The sequence below is a fragment of the Lactuca sativa genome, chromosome 3 (genome assembly GCF_002870075.4).
Source record: "Lactuca sativa cultivar Salinas chromosome 3, Lsat_Salinas_v11, whole genome shotgun sequence".
Lineage (NCBI taxonomy): Eukaryota > Viridiplantae > Streptophyta > Magnoliopsida > Asterales > Asteraceae > Lactuca > Lactuca sativa.
This window is the reverse complement of record NC_056625.2, coordinates 76410622-76435555: the sequence shown is the minus strand read 5'-3', so window position 1 is coordinate 76435555 and position 24934 is coordinate 76410622. Positions and strand designations below refer to the sequence as shown.

General features: G+C 33.9%; 3 protein-coding genes across 5 annotated transcripts; 2 read left to right on the top strand and 1 right to left on the bottom strand.

Moving 5' to 3' along the window:
- The first annotated feature begins 2361 nt into the window (after positions 1-2361).
- On the top strand, positions 2362-6300 carry LOC111912605 (auxin efflux carrier component 4). Its single transcript, XM_023908352.2, has 7 exons — positions 2362-3321; positions 3406-3639; positions 3723-3954; positions 4497-4582; positions 5636-5793; positions 5893-5969; positions 6086-6300. Exons 1-7 carry the CDS (start codon positions 2373-2375, stop codon positions 6150-6152), a joined length of 1803 nt encoding a protein of 600 aa, XP_023764120.1. The 5' UTR covers positions 2362-2372; the 3' UTR covers positions 6153-6300.
- Positions 6301-15270: 8970 nt separating this feature from the next.
- LOC111912576 (uncharacterized) lies at positions 15271-17928 on the top strand. The gene has a single exon (XM_023908313.2). It carries the CDS (start codon positions 15322-15324, stop codon positions 17815-17817), a length of 2496 nt encoding a protein of 831 aa, XP_023764081.1. The 5' UTR covers positions 15271-15321; the 3' UTR covers positions 17818-17928.
- Positions 17929-17945: 17 nt separating this feature from the next.
- LOC111912575 (ATP-dependent DNA helicase homolog RECG, chloroplastic) lies at positions 17946-23254 on the bottom strand. Of its 3 annotated transcripts, none has more exons than XM_023908309.3 (17): positions 22913-23254; positions 22396-22495; positions 22190-22325; positions 21616-22104; positions 21419-21531; positions 21103-21337; positions 20861-21024; positions 20686-20767; positions 20481-20570; positions 20167-20400; positions 19989-20060; positions 19562-19714; positions 19353-19496; positions 19108-19266; positions 18945-19028; positions 18288-18860; positions 17946-18198 (listed from the first exon to the last, which is right to left on the bottom strand). In XM_023908309.3, exons 2-17 carry the CDS (start codon positions 22482-22484, stop codon positions 18106-18108), a joined length of 2910 nt encoding a protein of 969 aa, XP_023764077.1. In that variant the 5' UTR covers positions 22485-22495; positions 22913-23254; the 3' UTR covers positions 17946-18105. The 3 variants fall into 3 exon arrangements, with proteins under 3 accessions (XP_023764077.1, XP_023764076.1, XP_023764078.1); XM_023908308.3 differs by having other exon boundaries at positions 22396-22485; XM_023908310.3 differs by having other exon boundaries at positions 22396-22478; positions 22913-23253.
- Positions 23255-24934: the final 1680 nt, after the last annotated feature.

The window sequence follows — 24934 nt, the reverse complement described above, 5'->3', positions numbered from 1 at the left end:
CAATGTTAATAAGTTTGATTATAGTGTCTAATTAATGTTATTTTGCCTTATTACACGTGGTTATATTTTCATATACAAAGCATGATGACTGAAGTTCGTGTTGCAGCACTGAATATCATTTTCTTGTGAACACCGAATATATTGAATTGTTTTCACATACCATAAGGTTTCGCTACTAAGTACTAATATATATTTTTTTTTACTGATGACCACATATCAGGTATTTCCCACCAAATATAACTTCAGCTTTTTGCACCAAATTCTTTTATTGTATTTTAGGGTTTTATGTTAGGATTCAATAAAGTGATGACACGTCGACCTATGTTATTACCCGTCATTTTATTTTTGAATTTCACATGCATACTTTGCAAGAAAACTATCGCACTTCTATATAATTTCTGAACATTGTTGTTCTGATCATAGGGATAACTTAACATTCCACTATAAATACAATGACTCGTTATAATCATTAGTAGGGTTTTCTCACAACTCTTACATTTCACTATTCTCATTAGTGGTGGCCTTGGAGGTGTGTTGTTGGTACGATCACATGGAGCCTCCAATCGTAAGGGGCTTTCGTTCAAAATTTTCCTTTAATATTATATTATTAAAAACATTAAAAGACAAAACATCAATTAAAACATATTTGCATGCTACTAATCTCCTTCGTGTTCTGTTAACAATAAAAACCTAGTTTGTTAAGTATATTATTTGTATCAATTAGAATTTAGATACCAATATAGAAAAAAATAATAATAAATAGAAATTAAAAAAATTATATGTCCACGACACTAAAGTTTCAAAGCCCAATTCAAATCTAAAAATTGCATCTAAGCTTTACAACCAACTTAACAAACTTAACAAATATCCGATCATGGTTTCAATTTTGTGAAAACTATAAGTGTCAATAGGAAATCACAATCATGCAAACTACCACTCTTGTTTTATGTATATGGTTATCAAGTTATTGGTTCATTGAAGCATTCAGAAACAATAATAATAAAAAAAAAAAGTCATTGTGATGAGATTGACGCTGAGTCATCAGAACTAGTACACGGACTTTCATCTCAAAAATCATTCATGATTTATTATTTTATATATATGGTTGATCCAACTATTGGTTCATTGGAGCATAAGTTTGAACAGTACAATCAATATGAAGAAATGTTGGTTTCTTATTCACATAGAAATAAAAGTTAAACTTGTTGAACTAAAGGCAAGTCACTAAAATATTGAAAAGATGTTACAAAATTAGAATATCTCTCACATCAATGGTGATCATTTATTCAATGAACCAGTGTTGTTACAAAAAACTACTAACCAAAATAATACAACTAACATAATATTAAGTTTATTAAAAAAGATAAACACGTATCCAATTTATTGTCGACCACACAAAATATTATTGATTACTCTTGTTATATTTACATCATCAAAAGGAAGCTTTTCAAAACTAAACGTTTTAAAATATTATTATTTATTTGTTATCTACTATTATTTGCTATTTACTTGTCTCAAGAGAGATTGAATGCTTTGGATTTTTATTTTGAGGGAATGAGTTTCTTGAAAATATTATTATGAAAGTATAATAGACCAATTTTCTTTTAAAAAATATTAAAAGTTTGATATTTAGAAAATTGTAATGTGTCGATCTCTTTTCCAAAAGTTGCTTGTAACATTTTTATATTATTAATAATGAATGAACAACAATGTGTTGTGTTCAAGTAGGGAATCTGTGAGATGTTTGTTGTCAATTTTAAGTTTTTAATTTTGAACGATTAGTAATTTACTTAATTACATATGACAAGATTTTTTTTTACAGTGATTCAAATTTATTTTCTCACAAGGCCTTCAAATTGTCAAAACTAGACCTGACTATCATATTAGTTTGACATTAGATAAAGCATTCCATAGGAAATGCCTCAAGGCATACCAATAATACGCCACTCGATTCTGATGATCATGCTGATCACAGTGTTACGCCACTTACACATATGAATAATAAGTTAATAACCAATTATCCAATCCAGATCTTTCTAATTGGTTCTCAATGCAAACACAATATAGGCCAAACCTCAACAGGTAATCGATCACTAACCAAAGAGTCTATAAAGTTGAAGTGTTATTACGCCATTAATTAATTCATTAAGAAGTCAAAATTACATAAATTTCCAAGGCATTTTGCAAAAATAATTCTCTTGGTTCTATGCATGGTCAAAACCTCAGTCAATCACACGTATACAGAAATGTGAACAGTCAAATTCTCCATCATAGATCTCCCCTCGTTACATTAATATATGTACACTACTATACTCACACACACAGACACACACTCCCTAAAACTATATCCTGTATTTTCTCTGTGTACAGAAATGATCAGTGGACATGACTTTTACACTATCGTGAAAGCAATGGTGCCGTTATACGTCGCAATGTTTCTCGCTTACGGCAGCGTCAGGTGGTGGAAGATCTTCACCCCCGACCAGTGCTCCGGCATCAACCGTTTTGTCGCCATTTTCGCTGTCCCTTTGCTCTCTTTCCACTTCATCTCCATGAACGATCCTTACACAATGAACTTCCGTTTCCTCGCCGCCGACACCCTCCAGAAGATCATCATGCTGCTGGTGCTCGGCCTCTGGGTCAAGTTCACAAAATCCGGCAACCTTGAATGGATGATCACCATCTTCTCACTCTCCACCCTCCCCAACACCCTCGTGATCGGGATTCCGTTAGTAAGTGCGATGTATGGTGATTTTACAGCATCACTGATGGTTCAGGTGGTGGTGATGCAGTGCATAATTTGGTACACTTTGCTTCTTGTCTTTTTCGAGTTTCGTGGCGCGAAGATGCTGATCATGGAACGGTTCCCGGAATCCGGAGGCGACATCGTTTCAATAAAGGTTGATACAGACGTTGTTTCTCTTGACGGGCAAGATTTTCTTGAAACGGCGACGGAGATCGGAGATGACGGGAAACTTCATGTCATGGTGAGGAAATCTAACGCTTCAAGAAAGTCGATTGGAGTCGGATCTCTTTCAGGAGCTGAAATTTACAGTATAAGTTCATCAGCTATCCAAACTCCGAGATGTTCTAATTTCAACCAATCGGATTTCTTCTCCATTACGGGGTTTCCCGGCGGCCGGCTATCAAATTTTGGCCCGGCTGCGGATTTGTATTCTTTTCAGCCGTCGATGGGTCTAACTCCGAGGCTGTCAAGTTACGAAAATGACCCTGCTCCTGTATCTCCCAACATGAGTTCTTCAAAGTCTGGATTGTACCATGCAACACGTGACATGGGTGGATCTAGGATTTTTGCGGAAGGTACGATGTTTACTAAAACATTTTTTTCAGAAAGGAGTTACATTTTGCTGTCTCAAGAGTGAAAACATAACGTACATTTTACAGGCGCAAACACGGAAACTTGTCTGAGCGTTACAAAAGGCCAACAAAACAAAGTGAGCCATAACGTCCAGAAGTTTCCTCGGAGTTCTAGTGCGCCGACGGCAGCTTACAAAGGCGGACAATTACGTACTCATGATTTCCGGGAATCGACGGAGCACTCATATCGCCCGGATCAACATGGAGCTAAGGAAATCCGGATGTTGGTCTCCGATGAAACGCCGAATGACAATACCAAAGGTAAATTAATAACTAATCGTTCTTTCGATGTTAAATTCTAATTCCATGGAAGTGCTGAATTTGAACGTGGATGACGGAAGAAGTTCGGGGGGAGATAGGTGGAGATAAAGAGAGAATAAAACTGGGTTTGGACTCTGCGGCGGCGGAGCACAACCCTAAGACGGTGGCAGTGCCGGATGAAGGGTCTGCAAAACAGATGCCGGCGGCGAGTGTGATGATCCGTTTGATATTGATGATGGTTTGGCGGAAATTGATTAGAAACCCTAACACGTACGCCAGCATCATGGGTCTAATTTGGTCTCTTGTGTCTTTCAGGTAAACTATTACATTATTAATTGATTTGACCATAAAAATAGAATTAAAACAATTTTATTATTAAGTATTTGTGAGACCTATATAAGTTAATTTAAAAAAAAATATATATATATAAATATTTGAGAACTTAAAATTTGTAAGAAAAATAAGAAAAACAATGAATTATTAAAATTGAAATTCTTTTTTTTATATTTTAGATATAAAAAAAATAATTTGAATAAATTAACAAAATAAATTAATGAGTTTTAATTTGGTAATTTTAAATTAGAAGATAAGTTAATTAATAAAATTAATATCCATTTATTATTATATTTATGGTAATTATTACATTAAAAGATTACGTGGAATTTAATAAAATAAGAAAACTCATAAAATGACATGTGGAAAAAAAATTAATTCAAAATAACCAAAAAAATGACATTTGACAAATTGAATGAAAGTATGACATATTATAAAAAAACCTTTATTTATTAAAGAGGATTTAATCCAATATTATGCTTTTTTTAGATTTGTAGTATTTAATAATTTTTGAACTCGATCAGGTGGCATGTGGGAATACCGAAAATAATAGGAAATTCAATCTCCTTGATATCCAATGCTGGTCTTGGAATGGCTATGTTTAGTTTAGGTATGTAAGTTTTTTTCCTTTTTTTTTTTGTTTATCTTTTACTAAAATAAACAAAGTTGTAGATCACTAATTATATTGGAAGTGAACTTTTTTGGAAATTGTTTTAATATGACATATTTGCCCTTATTACTACTACGACAATAAAATGTTATTCTTGACTTTACAAGATTTTTCTAATTAAAATATCTAAATATTTAATCAAAAGTTAAATATTTTGGATAGTTTCTTTTTTGAAAAATTAAATATTTTTTTATGTTTTTCCTACAAATCATCATACCCAATTAAATAATGACACATGCAACATTTAATGATTATTAAATAATATTTTAATATATTAATATGATACATTTCATCATTTAATTGGATATGAAGATTTGTAGGAACAAAAGTAAAAAGGATATATTTAATTTCTCTTCTTTTTTCACGGCCAAATTTATTTAATTACCAATTATAGTTTATATATGTTACAACTTACAATCAATCAAATACTATAATTAAATTACACCCACATATATCTTAACTTATTGTTAAATTTTGTCCCTTTAAGTTTTAATGTTTTTACTCAATGTGTAGGACTTTCACAGTTATTGTTAAATATTGGCCCTATAATTAAGTTCTAATATTTTTACTCGATGTGTTGTACTTTCATAGTTTTGTCACACAATAGTTGAAAGATGCACCAAAAGTTTCATATGATTAATTTCGTAGAGCTAACTGAAACCTTTTATTTAATGCCATATATTTTAGTTTTGGTTCATCACATAAAAGAAGCAATTAATTTATGTCAACAAGTCTCGGGTCTAACTGAATACAATAAATTAAGTTGTCGGCTTTTTAGCAACATGTTGTCGTGCTTATTGCCTCCTAAAGTTGTATACGTATTTGGTCATGATCAATGTAAAGCAAACCCTTATTTGAAACAATTTGCATCTTACATTGTTTTCTATAAAAAGTAAAGATAGTTATATAAAAAGGAATAAGAATACAAAAATGTGTGGTGGGTTTAATTAGTTAAAACTAAAAGAAGGTTATGTTTTCTGTACGTTCTTTAAGGTTTATTTATGGCGCTTCAACCTAAGATAATAGCATGTGGGAGATCAAAGGCTGCATTAGCAATGGCTGTAAAGTTTTTAATAGGACCGGTGACAATGGCAGTAGCAGCTATCATAGTTGGCCTTCGTGGTAACCTCCTTCATGTATCCATCGTTCAGGTAAGGAATACAGTGTTCATCATTAGCATCTCTTTGTTTGCATGCATATATTTCCATAGAAATAAACTTGCAGTTTAATTACATATTCTTTGATGATAGGCTACACTCTCCGAAGGAATTGTACCCTTTGTTTTTGCAAAGGAATACAATGTTCATCCAACGATTCTTAGTACTGCGTGAGTACAAGCTTTTAATTGTCATATATATTAATGGGTTCTATTACTATTTTTATTAATTTGGATGCTTGCTTTTTATTATAATTGATAACCCGTATAAAATTTCAATGTTTCAGGGTTATATTCGGAATGCTGATAACAGTACCCATAACTTTGTGCTACTACATCATTCTCCAACTCTAGTCTCTAGGATTAAAAAAACTTTTATAGGCTTAGATATTTGGATTGACGAAAACAATACAACATTTACTAGAACTAGTATTTAGTTAAGATTATGTTGGAATGATTACATGATTCACTCTTACGATGGTTGTGTGTAATGTGTGTTTGTGTTTGTGTGTGAGCTAGTTTTTTATATATGCAACAACATGTTGTTTATAATTATTTTGTTAAAAAAACTAATTTTTTAAATATTTATAATAATAGTTTATTTAATTATAAAAATATTGATTCTAATTAACGAAGACCAAGATTGACATAATTCAGATTATATAGGTTCAATAAAGACAAAACTACAAATTTGGTCTCTGTGGTTAGCAAAAAAATGTGGACAGAGTCCAAAATCTTTTGGACTTGCACCATTGGTCCAAAATCAAAAACTTTTTGTGGTTTTGGTCCCTGAAAAAGTTAAAAGGACTATTTTACCCTTTTAATTTTTTTTCACATTATTTTAATATTTACTGATTATTTATAAAATAGAAAAAATAAAAAGTGTGTATCCCTTTCTCTCTCTCTCTCTCATCATCTTCTTCGTTCCCTCTTCCTCCCTCGTTCTCTGCAACTAAAACCCAACACATACTTCACACACTTGCTTTCACCAAACCCTCTACTACCCACCTCTCTCGATTTTCCCTTATCGCTTCCATTGTTCTCTCATCTCTATAATTCAAAATTGTACCACTGCCCCTTCAAATATTCGTTTTGAACTTTCTTTCCCCAACTTTTTATTCTCGATGCAAAAGTGAATAAGAAACTTTTCAAATTTAGGTTCGATCAACGGTATCAAATTGAAGTCAAAACATATATATGAAAGGAGGAAAAAAGGGGTTTGACCTAATTACATACCAAGAGAGAAGTTCCAGCAGACAATTGGAACCAACTTCTTCCATTTGTTCTTCCTCAAGACACAAAACAATTCCAGCAGCCATTAACGAGTTGGGGAGCTATGGAGAATCCAAGTTGCTGCCACTGATGAGTTCAACAAACTGAAATACCCAGTCATCTTCTTCCTCAACCACCTACAACTTCAGTTTTGATTTGGTTTCTTCCTCAACCACCAGAAATGGCCTAAATCATCGTCTCCACCAAGCACCGAACACCACCACTACTGCAGCAACAATCACCATTACAACTGATTTTTGTTGATTTACGTTTTTTGATTTGGGTGTTTGATTCTTTGACCGATGTAAATTACCATCAACATGTTGATTTAGTTATATTCTGTTTTGGGTGTTTCTTTTCATCTGGGTCTGACTTTCTGGTGAAATGTAAGGAAGAAGAAGACAGGTCTGATTTGTAGGTAACAAGATGGGAGAAAAGTCAAAGAGATATAATACAGATCAATACTTTATTGGATTCAACCTTTGAAAATGAAGTTAGAGTTTAATTTTGATAGCATCCTCTAAGATATGTATGTATAGAGTTTTTAGTTTGTGGGTGAATGTGAAGAAGAAGATGAAAGAGAAAGTCAAAGAGAGAGAAAGAGAGTCAGGGAGAGAAAGTCAGAGAGAGAGAGAGAGAGAAAGAGAGATAATAGGAGTGTACGTTGGAGGGGTAGGGGTGGGGGTTTGATAATTCTTTTTTAATTTTTGAATTATAATAATAGTAAAAAAAACATTAAAAATGTAAAAATAAAATGAAAAGGGTAAAGTAGTCATTTTAACTTTATCAGGGACCAAAACCACAAAATGTTTTCGATTTTGGACCATCCATGCAAGTCGAAAAGATTTTGGACCTTATCCACACTTTTTTGCTAACCACAGGGACCAAATTTGCAGTTTAGTCTTCAATAAAAGTAAGGCTCACGTAAAAGGAAGACAGAAGATGGGTGTGGTTGCAGTTCCTACCACATTTCGCCACCTTATCTAAGACACACATCGCGATTGGTGCGTCGTCCGAGCCGAGCTCCGTGGGATTTGGTCTCTCTCTCTCTCTCTCTCTCATATTTGTTACTATTTATTTTCAACTTATAATTTTTTTTTTATTTTTTTCCTATAAATAAAACTCAGCATTTAAACTTACCACACCTCAATACACTTCTTCTATCTCTCTATAATTTATCTCTCACGAATTCAAAAAATGTGTTCTTTTAACAACCCAAACAACCAAAAAAACATCCACAAAAAACACTACTCCTTTTGATCAACCAATTTATCCGTCCTCCATTAATCACTATGGTGGTACGTTACCGTATTATCCGTAACCATATCTCAGGGGTAGCACATATGATTTTCAGGGTGGAACATCAGAAATTTCCCAAAAAAAAATTATGTTGTGCTGCAAAATTTAAGGAATTACACCGACTTGCCAAGGAACCCCATATGTCTGCTCTCCTGGTCAACATGGATTAATCAACTTTTTAAAGTACTATGCATATTTTTCAAGCAAATTGGAAATCATTAATAAATATTTTCCTCTTCATATTTTTAAGCATATGCTCTAGATCTACCCTTTTGTGCACCCAATGCTTTTAATTGCCTCTGCAAAATCACCACAATATATTTAAATAAAAACAAACAAACAATTAACAACTTTATGCCATACATATAAATGATTCTTTTTTCATATAAAACAACTGTATTAGGGGAATGATTTTCATTTTGATAGTATCTTGAAACAATTAATGGACTACTTAATGTCCATCACAAACTATAATAAAAAAAATATAGGTTGGTAAGATAGAGGTAATAAGGAAAATTACGAAAAATAGCAACCTGCTTTAATCTTGCTATAAAATGGAAATATAATTTGATAATTTATTTCTTACCCATAATGGCAACATACTAACATTTGTTTACCAATAATAGTAATGTACTTTGTTTTTTACCTGTAATAGCAACGTACTTACATTTTGCAACAAATGTGGATTATGGAAACTGTAATTTGTTCTTACACGTTTCTATTAATGGTAAAATAATGTATTTTGGTTGCTATTATAGGTAACAAAAATATAATATGTTGCCTATATTGGTAAATAAAGCAAAGTATGTTGTTATTTGTTGCCCTAAACAGTTATATTACCAAACTTTGTTTCAAGGCTCCAACTACAGTGTCTTCATTTGCATATAAAGACATTATTGGTCTTCCCGAAGTTAGAAAGGCATATTCTGTTTAGCAAATGACAGTGTAACATCCTAAAAATAAGACCCAAAAAAATCATTTTTAAACTAGTAAAACCAGTATTCCAGAAACATCATTATAAGATCCAGATAAAACAAATGAGCCAATCATCATATCATGTTAGAGTAAGTTAGGAAAATATGGAATGAGGTGGTGTGTGCTCTGCAATCATCTCAAGCTCCTCCTTTTAAAAACAAAAGTACCTGAAACATAAACTGAAAATCGTAAGCACAAAGCTTAGTGAGTTTCCCCAAAATACCATACACAACACAGCATAATTAAACAGTTATGGGTTATCAGCAACCCTGGGGACTACCAACAGTTCCAGTGGGCTAACAGCACACCCGATGGGTTATCAGCAACCCTAGAGACTATCAGCAGTCTCAGTCACATACAAGCAACATAACACAATAATAACAGCTAGACTCAGCTGGTCATCACATATATAACTATTATACCACACAACAAGAGTCACAAAGACAACTAGCATCCTACATATATAATTTAGTATGTCGGCATTAGTGGGTCATTTTGGGCTTGGAAACCCTATTTGGATTCTAATTGGACCCAATTCACAAATCTATAACATTTTGGACCATTTGGGCCTAGAATGCTTCAATTTAACCCTAATGGGCCTTAGTGGGCCATAACAACTCCAATTAACCTTAATGGACCTTAGAACCCATTCTTTTATACTATTAGGCCGTGAACTACCCTAAAGGCCCAATGGGCCAAAAATTTTATGATTAGGCTCTAAAAATCCTAACAAAAGTTTAATGGGCTCAAACTATTCCATTCCTACCTTCTTGGCCCAAAATCTCAGCCCATCACCAAGTAACAAAAAAAGGAAATGAAATGGGGGGGGGGGGGTTGAATTCAGAGATACCACCTCCATATTGTTCACCATGTAACAATGCATGGTCTCCCATATCTCCATGCAAGTCACCTCATCCTTCTCTCCCTTATTTTCTTCTACTCACGGTTGAGAGCTAAGCACACACAAACACATTCTTCCAAACACTCTCAAAGAATCTCCTCCTTCCTCCAAGATCTCGAAAATTGGCTAGAGTTCTAAGGATCTTCATCAAGTCATTCCAATCTTTGGTAACTTATTGTCAAACACAAATATCTTCTTTCATCTTAACATGAAAAACTCCTTCTTACATAGTTTTATTCCATGATCACACCTCAGAAGCTTCATAAGCTCGAGATCCACTTCATGGTGTTGTTAGGACCAAAATCCTTTCCATTCTTTCTTCAAAAACCAAAACATCAAGCAAAGGTGAGTTCATACCCCCTTGTTTTTGGTTTTTACATGATTTTGGGGGAGAATACAAGTAAAATGTGTAGATCTATGTGTTATATGCATGTCTTGTGTGATTTCTTAGTTTATGTTGTAAAAATATGTTAGATCTTGGCAAATCACGACTTCTTAAGTAATATTGAGTAAATATCCATGAACTAAGACACCTTATACATCAAATTGTCAAGTTAAAAGTGCTATATGTTTAAGATACCAAAATTTAAGACAAAAACCTTGTTAAGGGTCAAAATTGTCAAGAAAACAAAAGATAAGGGCAAAAAGTGACATTTATGTTTTTATGTGGACCAAACAGGTCCTACATGTATAAAAAGGAATTTTTATGTTAAACATACTTTAAAAAGGGCCAAAAATGCAAAATTGAGCTTAATGGGTCAAACATTTGGGCCTCACGGTTTTGGGCCCAAATTTGCAAAAAAAAATGAAATTTTTGGGATTAAAAATTTTATTTGAGCAAAATTTGAGTTATAAATGTAAATAAACCAAATTTAGGGGTGAAAATAACATTTATTTTCAAATTGGACCAATAATGTAACTTTTATAAAAATTGGGCCGAAAGTGTAAAATTTTACAAACAAAGGGCTGAAAATGCACTTTTCTGCAAAACTAGATCTTAAATTTCAAACTATAAATTTTTGGACTAAAACCGTGAATTTCTAGACATTTGGAACAAGATTATAAATTCTTACAAATTATGGACTAAAGTGTCATTTTTGCAATACTTTGGGCCTTAATTGAAAATTTGAGGCTTTTGACCAAAAAATGTTGTTTTATGAAAAAGGAGACTTTTTATAATAAAATTTGGTAAACCACAAACTAGAATAAACAACGAAACAATACGAATGGACAGAATACATTGATAATAATTTTATTGGGCCTAATATTCATCTTACGTGGCCAATGGGCCTTAAAGGCCCATTCAAGTGTATATTGAGCCCAATATTTTTACATGACATGTTTATTGGGCCTTGCGACCCATTCACATGTTAATTTGGGCCTGCGTTATGGGTTACATGTTTATTGGGCCTTTGTGGTCCATTTACATGCCTATTGGGACCAAATTACCCACTTACATTTTATTGAGCCTTTTTGATTCATTTACATGCTAATTGGGCTTGGACTGAGATTCACATGCTTAGTAAATCGTAACTATACCTTTACATAACTATTGAACTTTGTATACTTATAAATGCACCTTTGGATGGATAACGCATAACATACACGTAAACATTAAACATAGTACGAAAGGTTGAGAATCTAGTGAGACGTGTCGGTTGGCACCTTGAGTGTACAGTCGTAGCTTGTAGTTATAATCATATTCTCCTGGAGGGAGAGCGAGAGTTTTTGTATAGATCTATACGGGGTGACCCCCTACACCTTAGTTGTTCGCTACAGCTAGACTAGGCCAGTCTAAGGCGACAAAACCTTGAACAAATACCGGCATTTGAAAAAAAAACCAAGACAGAAAACCTAGTCATTATCATGTATGATTATAACGGCTCATATAGAGATTCAATACTAATTTAACAATTCGAAGATTAACCCTTCGATTGTGTCAATGCAAAATAACTTATTTAACGATACAAGAACCTCTACATTATTATAAATCAGAAAATATTGGATTTTATGGGGAAATATTAATATACAATTCTCACTTACTTACAATACAAAGAAATCTAAACTACATTCATATATGTTAAAAAATGGTTTACCCTTCTTAAATCTTGAAGTTATTGAGGCTCACCTTGGAAGCCAACTAGACCCATGCTAACTTGCACCGCCTCTACATCTTCCCAGAAAGCTAGTGGTAACACAAAATGTCTTTCTAATGCAAGAATCGAATCAGACAAATTCATCTCTTTAAGGTTCACTCTAGCAAGCTCACTCCATTGTTGCAGCTTCTCAACTTTAGTTCTGATGACATCATTCACCATGTCAGTGTACCTAGAAAGTATTGGCGGCCCTCGGCAGTCATAGGCAGAAAATATTTAAAAAATTCAAAATTTTTAATTTTCAAAGATTACACCAAAATTTTAAATTTTCAAATATTTAAGTTTTCAATTTTTAAAATATTATATTAAAATTTTAAAATTTAAAATTTTCAAATACATAATTTTAAGAAATATTAATTTTTTTAAATAATTTTATTAATAATTTGGAGTCCCTTATTAATCCTGTCTAATCCGATTAATCGGATACTAGTCGTTTACCCGCGCTAAGCGACGAGTACACATAGTTTGTTTCGGAAGAGAAAATGTGGTGGGGATTGGATTTTGTGGTTAGTAAACAAATAAATAGAATCAATACACATAGTATATAACATAAAAAAAATTGTACCTCCAGATTATATCTTCAAATCATTTATAATAAGCTTAGGTAACAAATCAACAACCAATGTTAAAGGCTTTAGATAGAGATATGACTGGACTTCACCAAAGATGCAGAAAGTCAAATAGAATCTACGGAATTAACACCAAAATTAGTCAAAAACTAAAAAAATTATTAAAGCTGTATAAAATAGTACAAATCCTCAAATCATTTAAGTGACAAACCTAAGGTTGAACACCAAAAATAAACCATTTTTAGTGTTGCAAAACAAGGCCAACCTGCTCCCTACAAAAGGATAAACCATGCCTTTAAAAAATCAGCTAACTACAACATAAATGGAGAGTAACCCCCTCCTATAGTGAAACAATCAAAGTAGTTGTAGAATCGAACATTTCACTTAATCAAGCACCATATATGGAGCATCAATCTCTTTTCTTTATGGCTTAAACAGGCCAACAATTTCTTCTCCTCTTTATTGTTGCTTGGCGTCGATCCATTGAACACATTTCTTGGCCCCTTATCAAAGAAAAATGCATCCTAAAGTCAAGAATGAATTAAAGAAGCAAAATATAGCTTAAATCATAATGAAGTTCGAAAATAGAGAGAAATAGATTTGTCTTCCCCATAACTTTTTCCTTTAACCTACAAATACATAGTTAAAATCAAAAAACAAAAGGAAAAAAATCGAAATTAATGAAACTTTATAGAAATAGACAGAGAAGTTTGTGGGGAGAAGGTACCAGATCTATGGTCGAGGGTGTGAGTGGCAGAGAATGGGCTTCATCTTTGTCACCTCCTTCAACTTATATACCTCCACAGTAAGTTGAATCAGACCTTTGGTTTTAGAAAGAGAGGAAACATATCTGCAACAAAACCTATAAATTGTTTACAATTGCATATGCGTGAGAAAGGGGAGATGCAAAAATCTGATTTTAAATTTTGAATCTTCAACTTCGACTCTTCTGAGAATGGTGTAGGAATCCGTCTGTTGTTACGAGTTTTCTGAGAGGGTGCATGTTTCCTAAATCAACATACGGCCATAGAAAAAGATATCAATCGCTTGATGATGTCGACCTGTTAATTAGGCCGCAGGTTATCAAAACTAAACCTTCAACAAAAGCTACATGTTTTTACAGGGAAGAAGCTTACCTTTGAGAAGAGAAAGCAACCGATATGATGTCGACGTCCAAACCATTGTTATGTCTACATATTTTTGTGTAATTCTAGAGGCTACCTAGGAAGAGATGAAGATATTAATTTTTTATAAGAGAAAACTTAGGAAATGAGGAGAATACGAGATTTCAAATCAATTCCTGCTCTTCTTTCCATGATGGGTTTTTGTTATTTTTGGTAATGATTAATTATTAGTCGTTTTGAAGAGATAAACGTTAAATGATTGTACGTAATGTTATATTTTGTATACCTATTAAATTTTAAGAAATAATGAATATGTTTAATATAATAGAATAGAATATATAAAATCTACAAACTCAAAATAAGAATAACATTAAAGAAATATTTTTCTACAAAAGTTTACATCATTAGTCTTAAATAAAAACTTATATAATATATAACACATTCTATAATTTTTCATAAAAAGCTAATCTCGACATATTTTTTCGAGGTTTTCACACAGTTAATTATCAACTTTTGTTAAAGAGGATGCAATAACAAAATCAATTAGTAGTAATTCTCTCCTAAAAATGGGTTTCATAGAAACAAAGAAAAAAAGAAGATAGTTGATCTCATCTTGTATAATAATTATAGTGTCGTAATATTTTTTTTAATATAACATGTTTATATTTTTAAATTAAGTTAGATATAAATGGTCTTTAAGATGTTAAAAAAAATGAAAACGTAATATATAAGATTGTTTTAATGTTAAAATAACAATAAATTAATAATATTGCAAGCAATTCATGATCTTCTTTTCATGATGGTTTTTGTTATCTTTGGTAAGAATTAATTATTATTCATTTTAAGGAGATTAGCATTAAATGATTGTGCCTAATGTTATATTTTTTGTATATCTTGAATTTCAAAAAATAATGAATATGTTTAATATAATAGAATAGCATGATGGTTTTTGTTATCTTTGGTAAGGATTAATTATTAGTCTATGAAAATTAGCATTAAATGATTATACTTAATGTTATATTTTTATATTTTATGTACCCCTTAAAATGATAGAATATGTTTAATACAATAGAATAGATTATCAATCGACAGTTAAATTACCGCCCAACAATTTTTATTTTTTACGATCTTCCTTCCCGGTGCTAATTTAATTTCGAATCGTAAAAAGTCAAAATAAGAGAACCTTTAAAACCCTACGTCCCAAACCCTACCTCAACATACTCTTCAATGGCGGAACAGGGGTTAGACATGCTTCTGCAAAGCCTCCGTACCTACGAGCTTCGTCTTCTTCGTTGTTCAATCTCACATGATCAGCCCCTTGCTAGTTCTCAAATCTCAATCACTCCCCATCCCCTACAAACCTCTATAGAATCCTTACTCCAATCAATTGAATCAGGGCACTACTCCAAAGCCTTGACATCCAAATCGGCGGATTTTCTCCTCAATCTCGACCAGGTATCGTCTTCCTACTCGGATTCAATCACAGATTCTGTCAGCTCCTTCTTAATTTCTGAAAACAGTGAAACGAGCACCGAAGAAAGGGCATTTCTCGTAGTTGCCGTGGCTGTCTCGGCTTTTTTAGCTTTCGTACAGGCTAACGTTACCGGTCCTCCGGAGACACTGCCTCCGTTGTTCACTAATATAGCTAAAGAGGACATAGAAGTTTGGGCACGCAATGAGGTAATGTCAACTGGCTCTGATTTGTTGGGAAAGTTTTTCAATTTGGAATACATAGTTTTCTCCAAGCTACTGTTGTCGACAATCGGAGCTCATTTCGGAAACGAAAACAGTACAATCTTTCCAACGATTTCATGGTGGTTAGCTAGGGTATTACTGATCCAACAGAAACTCCTCGATGGCCACTCCTCAGTTCTCTTTCAAAAATTGCAAGATTTAATTCCTGAAACTTTAGCTCATTTGGGTGATCTAAAGAAAGTATCAAGGTATTGGCCAGGGATTGAAGAAGGGAATTTGAGCGATATTGTATCTATGCTTCACTTAGAGCTTGGGATCATTGATTTCAGATATGGACGTGTTGATTCTTCAAAGTTGCATTTTGAATCTTCTGAAAAAGCATCTGGACTTTCGCTCTCTGTTAGTGGTTCTTTAGGTTTCCGAACTGTACATCAGGTGGATCCAAAAGCACAACTTCGACTCATTACCAATAACTCAAGCTCTACAAATGGTCATTCTGACAAATCTTCTCAGCATGATCCTCAGCTTCATGAAGCATCTGATGTGTTCTTAACTCCTAAATTCCTAGAATCCAACAATGAAGGTTGTCTAAAACCAGTCCAACAAGCACTGATTTTGGCACAATGTCTTCTAATTGAGAAAAACACTCCACACGATGAAATGCAAAGGTGGGACATGGCTCCATACATTGAAGCAATCGATTCCCAATCATCTTCATTGTTCATCATCAGATCTTTCTGTGACTTGTTACGTATAAGATGGGAAAGAACCCGTAGCCGAACCAAAGAACGTGCTATTTTAATGATGGATAAAGTCGTCCAAGGAATTTACGATTCTACCCCTGGAGTTGCAGTTGCAGAAAGGATGTGTTTCTGTTTCGGTGTCGACTTTCCCACTATTCCTTCTCTTCGTAAAGAATATGCAGATCTTTTAGTCTCTTGTGGGTTAATAGGAGAAGCTGTAAGAACATATGAAGATCTTGAACTTTGGGATAATGTCATCTTTTGTTATCGTTTACTACAAAAGAAATCCGCTTCTGTAGAACTCATAAACACCCGTCTTTTACAACACCCAAATGACCCAAGATTATGGTGTTCATTAGGTGATGTCACAGATCAAGATTCATGCTATTACAAAGCCTTGGAAGTTTCAGAAAACAAATCTGTAAGGGCAAAACGGTCACTTGCACGAAGTGCATACAACAGAGGTGAATACGAAAAATCAAAACTTTTATGGGAATCCGCAATGAAGTTGAATTCTTTATATCCAGATGGATGGTTTGCTCTAGGAGCAGCTGCTTTAAAAGCTAGAGATCTTGAAAAAGCTTTAGATGGATTTTCACGTGCTGTTCAACTCGATCCAGATAATGGAGAAGCATGGAATAACATCGCGTGTTTACATATGACAAAAAAGAGAAGTAGAGAGGCGATGGTTGCGTTCAAGGAGGCTTTGAAGTACAAACGTGACAGCTGGCAAATGTGGGAGAATTATAGCCAGGTGGCAGTTGATAGTGGGAATTTTTGTCTAGCTTTGGAAGCTGTAGAGAAGGTGTTGAGTTTGAGTAAGTATAAGAGAGTTGATGTTGAATTGTTGGAGAGGGTAATGGTGGAAATTGAAAGGGTAGAAGTGGAAAGAAGTCGAGAAAGTGAGATGATTGGGGAGATTTTGAAGGGTGTTGTGAAAAACGGTGGTGGTGGTGGTGGGGTTTGGGGGTTGTTTGGGAGGTGGTATAAGTTGAAAGGTGATCTTGCGATGTGTTGTGAAGCTTTGTTGAAGGAAGTTAGGGCGTATCAGGGTTCGGAAGTTTGGAAGGAAAAAGAACGGTTTGTGAAGTTTTCAAGGGCATCTTTGGAATTATGTAAAGTTTATGTTGAGATAGGTGGGCGGAGGGAATTGTGTGCAGGTGAGATGCACCTTAAGAGCACGATCAAGCAAGCAGCTTTGAAGTTCTCAGAAACCCAAGAATTTAAAGAACTCCAAGCTTTTCTTGATAAATTGCAAGCCATGTTACAGCGTACTTGTGTGTGATAAGTACGGATTTTGAGATCAAACTTATTATTTATTCAGTTTGGTTATTGATTTTGTTAGTGATACTTTGTATTTTTGTTCAATTTCTATACACATTTGATCAATTTGACATGTTACGCATCCCATCCTTTTAGCACCTACAATAACTGTTAATTTTGATTACAACACGAAAAAGATTTACATGAGCCCCGAAACATAAGGAATTTAGCTGCCACACTTTTTCAACCAACAAGTTTTCATGTCATATCATACGTAAGAGTCTATGCCTTGAAAAAGTATTTACAATCTTTAATCACCCAAAAGGCAGAGCGGTTGTCTCATACTCAGCTCAGCTTTAAGCTTCGGGAACCCCTCCAAATTATGCGACTCACTTAAAATCATCTACAATCACAACACAAATATAATAATTATTACAATAAAAGTAATAAATAAAAATAAAAAGTGAAAAAAAATGTTATTATTATTATTACCAGTGCAGCAAGGTGTGCTTCTTGCAGTATATTCCCATCTACTTCCAATCTAGCAATAGGAAACTCGGGAAGATGGCCCGACTGTTTCTTTCCCAACAAGTCACCCGGGCCCCGCAAAAGTAAATCCATATTCGCCAGGTGGAACCCATCGGACGACTTTTCTAGAACCTTCAACCTAGGCAAACCGCTACTCGTTGAAGACAAAAGCAGACATTTTGATTTGCGGACCCCACGTCCAACTCGTCCCCTGAGTTGGTGCAACTGAGCGATCCCAAATCTTTCCGCATTCATAACAACCATCATGGAAGCTTCCGGAACATCGACACCCACTTCAATGACTTGAGTGGAAAGTAATATTTGTGTTTCTCCGGATCTGAAATTTTTTAAAGCTTCATCTTTTTCATCGCTTTTCATTCGCCCGTGTAGTAACCCGCAGTTGATGCCTTGGAATCTGTTTGAGATTACTTCCAGGTCAGCAGATGCGCCACGAAGCTGAGGGAGTTGTTCTGATTGGTCGATGATTGGGTAGACGATGTACACTCGCCCTCCTGATTCCAATTCCACCTTCATCATCTGCAATTGGAATGGAATCGACACAGGAATGGAATTAAGTCGTTACATTACATTACATTCGGTGATATTATTATTAACCATTACCTGATAAACCTCTTCAAAACCGGCTTCATTTCCTTCAACTGCATATGTATCAATAGGTTTTCTCCCAGGAGGCAAATCAGTTATCTAAAATCAATTTTAAAAAAAAATAAAATCAAAATGCAATATGTTTATTACATAAAAACTATGTAGTAAAATTACATACTTGTGTGAGAGACATATCTCCATACAAAGCTAAAGCAAGAGTTCTTGGAATTGGAGTTGCAGTCATGGCAAGAACATGAGGAGCCATACTTGTGTCACCTTTTGATGAACCATTCGAATCAATTTCTGCCAATCTTGAATTTACTGAATTACTATACAGCTGCAAGATTTCCAAAATTTGTTGGTTTTGTATTGATTTATAATTCTTTTAATTGTAAAAACTTCAAATAATATTAAAAAAACCACCTTGCTATTAAATCGACCTCTCTGGATCACTCCAAACCTGTGTTGTTCATCTACTACAGCAATCCGTAAACAAGAGAACTCCACTTTTTCAGCAATTAAACTGTGGGTCCCAATCACCAATGAAATTTCTCCACTTTGAAGACCCTGAGACTCAAATATTCAAGTCAATATAATATAAAAAAATCCAAAGTGAATAGTTATATAATTACCTCACGAATTAAACGTGCTTTTTTGACTGGAGTGGAGCCTGTAAGCAAAGCAACAGATGGTCTGGAATCAACATCTTCCATGTTTTCAAGTAAACTAAGAAGGCGATCGTGGTGTTGAATAGCAAGCAACTCAGTTGGAACCATGAAAGCTGCCTGCATAAAAACAAATAATATATATATATATATATATATATATATATATATATATATATATATATATATATATATATATAACAAGATGACAAAAGAGGGGTAAAACGGTCATTTTGTAAAGACTTAATGTCTCATTTCCAACAGTGTGAGCGAGATGGACCAAAACAGCAAGAAAATTAAACCATGAGAGCAGTCCATGAAAGAATGGACTGAATCTGTCACTTTCAACAAACCACAAGGACCGTTTCTGTAATTTACTCTAAACTAAATCAACCTGATATCCTGAACCAATAACCTCCATACACGCCAAAAAGGCCACCACAGTTTTCCCACATCCCACATCTCCCTGAAAAGAGACATCAAAGTCAAATAGTCGATCAGCTTTCAGTAGCTTGATCAGTTTTTCCACAATTTGCATTAAAAAATGTGATTAAATTGAGTTGAATTCAGACCTGCAAAAGTCGATTCATTGGAATTTGGCGTTTTAAGTCCCAAATGATTTCTGAAACAGCAGTGAGTTGACTAGAAGTCAACGAATATGGTAGAGAATTCAAGAACTTTTTGGTAAGAGAACACCATTCATCAGTAAATACTGCATTTGTTGAAGGGTTTCTGTATTTATTCAGTAAACCATCTTTCTCAATCCATGTCCCAAGTCCTTCAAGCATTTGAAACAATCGTCCCAACTGTTATTAACTTACACCATGTCAAATACAAAAATAATAATAATAAAAGAAATGGTAAAGTTTAAATGATATAAAATTACCTGAAGGTAGAAGAACTCATCAAATATAATCCTTTTGCGAGCTAAATCAGCCTCTTTAAAATTTGATGGCTGATGAATCCCAATATATGCCTGCATTAATTATTACACAATTTATATACACAATCACATAACTACATAAGCACCTCACATTTAGAAAATAATAAAAAAAAGACAGGATAGTGATGGAAATTTAGCATATACTTACATCACGGAGGCTTTTTAATCCAAACATCTGAAGGGTATTGTTGGGAATTGGATCTATGCCAGGTGGCAAGGTGTCTAAAACTCTGGAATATATAGAAAAAAACAAACGAATATAGCTACAAATATAGATTAAGACATTAAGTGATTAAAGAAATGGAAAAAGTGGAAAACAAAACCTTGCAATAATGTCACTGAGTAACTTTGGGTTAAGACCACCTTTTGAAGGGTAAATTGGGTAAGGTCTCCCTTCAGCACATGCAGATTCATCATCATCATCTCGAATTAAATCCATATTATATTCCCTCATTTCATAATGATCTTTTGTACGCATAGTCTTCACCTGAATCAAAACAACATCAAGTAAGAATTCTGCATGATCTTGCTTCATAATCCAAAAAAAGTTGGAGAAATTTACTACCTTGCCACTGACACATACAATGTCTCCCTCTTTCTGTTTCTCCTGAAGACTACGCAAAAACGGTTGATATGTAAAACGGGTCCCACGAAAAAACTTTTTTAAGTGCAAATATATTGTTTTTTTGCTTCCATTATTATGTTCAGAAACCATGCATGCTGAAGATGAACCACTTTCTGCAACCTCACAACCAACAACCACTTCAAGAAATGATAGAGAACAGCTTGCTTTGATTCCCCTACATTTCAATAACATATTAGTAACTTAAAAAAAACAAAAAACAAAAAAGATTTACTTTAATAATTAATATCATAATAACCTGGATGATAGAACTTTTCCAACAAATATTAAGTATTGCCCATCATCAATTGTAAACTGTGCATTTTGTAAGTCGGCATATGTTCTTGGGAAATGACTCAGCAACTTCCGTATCTACAGAAAAAAAAAGGAACTTGATTTATGACTACAAAACATTACAAGGGTATTAATGGAAATGCCAAAAAAAACACAACCCACCGTATGCAAACCACAATTTTCCAACTGAGTGCATTGCTTCTTGCTTAATACAGGTATACAGCTGATGGATTTATCAAGTATCAATTCAAATGGATCACTGATACTACATTGAAGATCAGATTTAACAGGATTTGGGGATTTAGCATATGATGGCAATGTGGAAGAGGAAGAAGAAGAGGAAGAGGAAGAGTTCTCTTCTTTTGATGAATATGTTGAGTCCAGAGTACTTTGATCTGATATACTTTCAATCTTGTAGGATGAAAATTGATTAAACTCATTAGGTATTGAATCCCATGAGCCACTATAAATATCTGCTGTCAATATGTTACTCTTTTCAGGGGCATCTGAAATTCCATCGTATAATTCTACTGGGCTAGATTGCCCTAATATGATTGAAGGAAATTGTTTTCGGACCAAAGATGCATCAAAAACATGTTTTCCTTCATCAATGAGCTCATCAAAACTATCTTGATACATAGTGGCAGATACCTACAAGCAAATGAAACAATATTCAAATTATCTTTTATTTATAATATACATGCAATTGATACAAAATTGTCTGATGAGCACATACTTTATCGAGCAGTTTCCTCCTGTCCAACCTGCATGCGCTTCCATAACTGTCTGCTTTGTGAAACACATTTTGTGTTAACTTATGATTAGATGTAGAGAAATATTTTGAAATATTGCACAACAGAAGACCATTTAACCTGAAAGAATTCAAAAGATTAATACTTTACCTAAATCATCACAAGATGATTGCTATTAAATCAAATGTACCTCATTTTTCTATTCAAAACATGTCTATATCCTCGTGCAGCTTGAAAAATATTTGCATGTATCAAGCATCTTTCACTTAAACACTGCATGCTAAAATTTTCTGAATTAGAGAAAGAGAGGAATTTTAAATTAGTGGAACTAGCACTTCAATTTATAGTTTCCTACAGAGAATCCATGTATAACATCCATACCAATTTCAAATTGTTGTAATTGAGTGGCTTACAATGAACAATTGTAACATCAGGAATGCTTACAAAACCATGTGAAATAACAATTCTGTTATGATGTAGCTGAAGATAGCAAAGTGTAAACTAGATAAACTAAAGTGATAAAAGAAATAAAGATAGCAGACCAGTGATACATTATGGCCATTGGTGTTGTACAGATGAAAACACTGAAGTATAATCGTAGCAAGTTACAAACATTATGAAGTAAGATGGAAACTAATAATCAATTTAATACGAAAACGAGAAATAGAAGGTGTAAAGTTTCAATGGTAAAAAGGACCCAAACTTACAAATTTCAGGTTTACTTCGAAGGCTAACAATGGCGTGTACTGATAATTTATCCAGCAGTTCGGGCCACGAACAACTATGAAAGGGGTTATAATCTTCTGTACAAATTCACTACTGAAATTCCTGAATTTCTAATTACCAAGGTTAGTAAATCATCATAATTGTCGAGACCATGCAAACCCTGACCCGAAACATATGTTCCGAGCACGATAAGCCTTGATTTCGAACTTCAAATCGATTTGGGAACCGAGCAGTTGTTCGACGTAATGCGCGCGTGAGACAGTGTAAGCGGGAATACAAAAAAAATCTCCTCTGACCCGACCCGGCCTCTGGAAAATGAGAATGAAATGAATTATGAATGGGTTTACTTCTCCAAATGATGTTTAGGGAGGTCACATGGTTAACACAGTTTTAAAAGCAAATTACACGAAAGGTCACTGTGGTTTAGAGGAATTTGTACGTTTAGTTTCTAACTTATTTTTTTTAACTCAGACCAACCCTGTAGTTTGATTTCGTTGCCTCGTTGGTCCCTGATTGATGTAAAGACTATTATGTCCTTATGTATTTCTTTTTTAATTTTATGTTATTTATTAATCATTTTATATAAATTAAAAAAAAAACAATAATCCAAGTTCCCAGGCCCATCCCCTATTCCCCCAAACATTGTTGCCTTTATGTACCAGATGTCGTCGTCGGGCGTCGTCAATGCCAAACCTCACCACCGCCACCGGACATCTCTTACTCACCAACTCTAGATTTCTGTACGATCCTTCAATATTTCATTTATGCTCCATCAAACAATGGCACGATTTCTGTGTGTGATTTCTAATGAGATTTCCAGCAACACCAAAGATGACCACCATGTCTGGCTTTTCAATCACCAAATGACCAACATGAAAAAACAAAACTCACTTGTTTTGATATCTCAAAAATATCCCAAAAAATCCAACATCATAGCCTAAAAAATCCACATATGAACTCAATTTGAAAACCCAATAACTAATGTATTAATATTTCTCGATCGTTTTTCATTCTCGTCTTTCAAAAATCCCCAAAGAACCCATCATCATATCGACTTATGAACTACAAATGAAAATTCAAATTAAGGGAAATAAGCTCAGATTTAATTACCCGAAGAAACAAAATACAAGCCCTAATAGTCAGATTAAAGAAGAAATAACAACGCCAAAAAAGGAAGATGGCTTTTAAGGTGGGTTTTCATGGCAGGTGGTTGTGCTACTAATGAAGAAGATTGTACCGAAGCGACCATCTGAACAAGGGAAGGGGAGAGACGATTGCAGCCGAAGATGACTAGAAGTGTGCTTTGGTTCTGAATCCGGTGAAGCTACATCGTCAGAGACGATGAATTTGATGTCTTCATCATTTTATAGAAAAAGGGAGAGATTGGTTAAGGGGAAAGGGAAGTCGATCATAAAGAGGGAGGATACACCGTGAAGATGAAGAAAAGAGGAAAGAAAAGCGTGAAGGATATGCCTGGGAATTTTGATTATTGTGTTTTTCTTTTTTAAAAATAAAATGAAACGATTAATAAATAAAATTAAATTAAAAAAGAAATTCATAAGGGCATAATAGTCTTTTTACATCAATCAGGGACTAACGATGCAATAAAATGAAACTATAGGGACAGTCCGAGTTAAAAAAAATAAGTTATGGACCAAACGTGCAAATTACCCTAAACAACAGGGACCATTCATGTAATTTACTCCCGTTTTAAAGGATAAGCACATTGGGGGGTGTTTGGATTGTTGGAATGTTTTGGTGGGTTTTTAAATTCAATAAAGGATTTTGAATTTGGAAGAAATTTTGATAATGTCATAACATTTGGAATGGAATTAAAATTATGATTTTTGTAAATCTTGCATGAATTTTAAAGGATTTTGAAATTTATACACCTCATATGACAAAATTGCCATTCATTAATTTAACAAATCGAAACATCAATCTTAACCTTGAAAATGAATTTGACCATTGATTTTTTTGACCAATTTGACTTTTGATCAAAC

Excerpts from the sequence above, each read along its gene's own strand:
- LOC111912605 (XM_023908352.2), top strand. The coding sequence starts at position 2,373 with ATGATCAGTGGACATGACTTTTACACTATCGTGAAAGCAATGGTGCCG. Across the intron at positions 3,640-3,722 it reads GCCGAATGACAATACCAAAG|TTCGGGGGGAGATAGGTGGA; the intron begins GTAAATTAATAA and ends TGACGGAAGAAG. Across the intron at positions 5,970-6,085 it reads CCAACGATTCTTAGTACTGC|GGTTATATTCGGAATGCTGA; the intron begins GTGAGTACAAGC and ends TCAATGTTTCAG.
- LOC111912576 (XM_023908313.2), top strand. The coding sequence starts at position 15,322 with ATGGCGGAACAGGGGTTAGACATGCTTCTGCAAAGCCTCCGTACCTAC.
- LOC111912575 (XM_023908309.3), bottom strand. The coding sequence starts at position 22,484 with ATGCAGTGTTTAAGTGAAAGATGCTTGATACATGCAAATATTTTTCAA. Across the intron at positions 19,267-19,352 it reads GAGGTCGATTTAATAGCAAG|CTGTATAGTAATTCAGTAAA; the intron begins GTGGTTTTTTTA and ends GAAATCTTGCAG. Across the intron at positions 18,861-18,944 it reads GTTTTGAAGAGGTTTATCAG|ATGATGAAGGTGGAATTGGA; the intron begins GTAATGGTTAAT and ends TTCCAATTGCAG.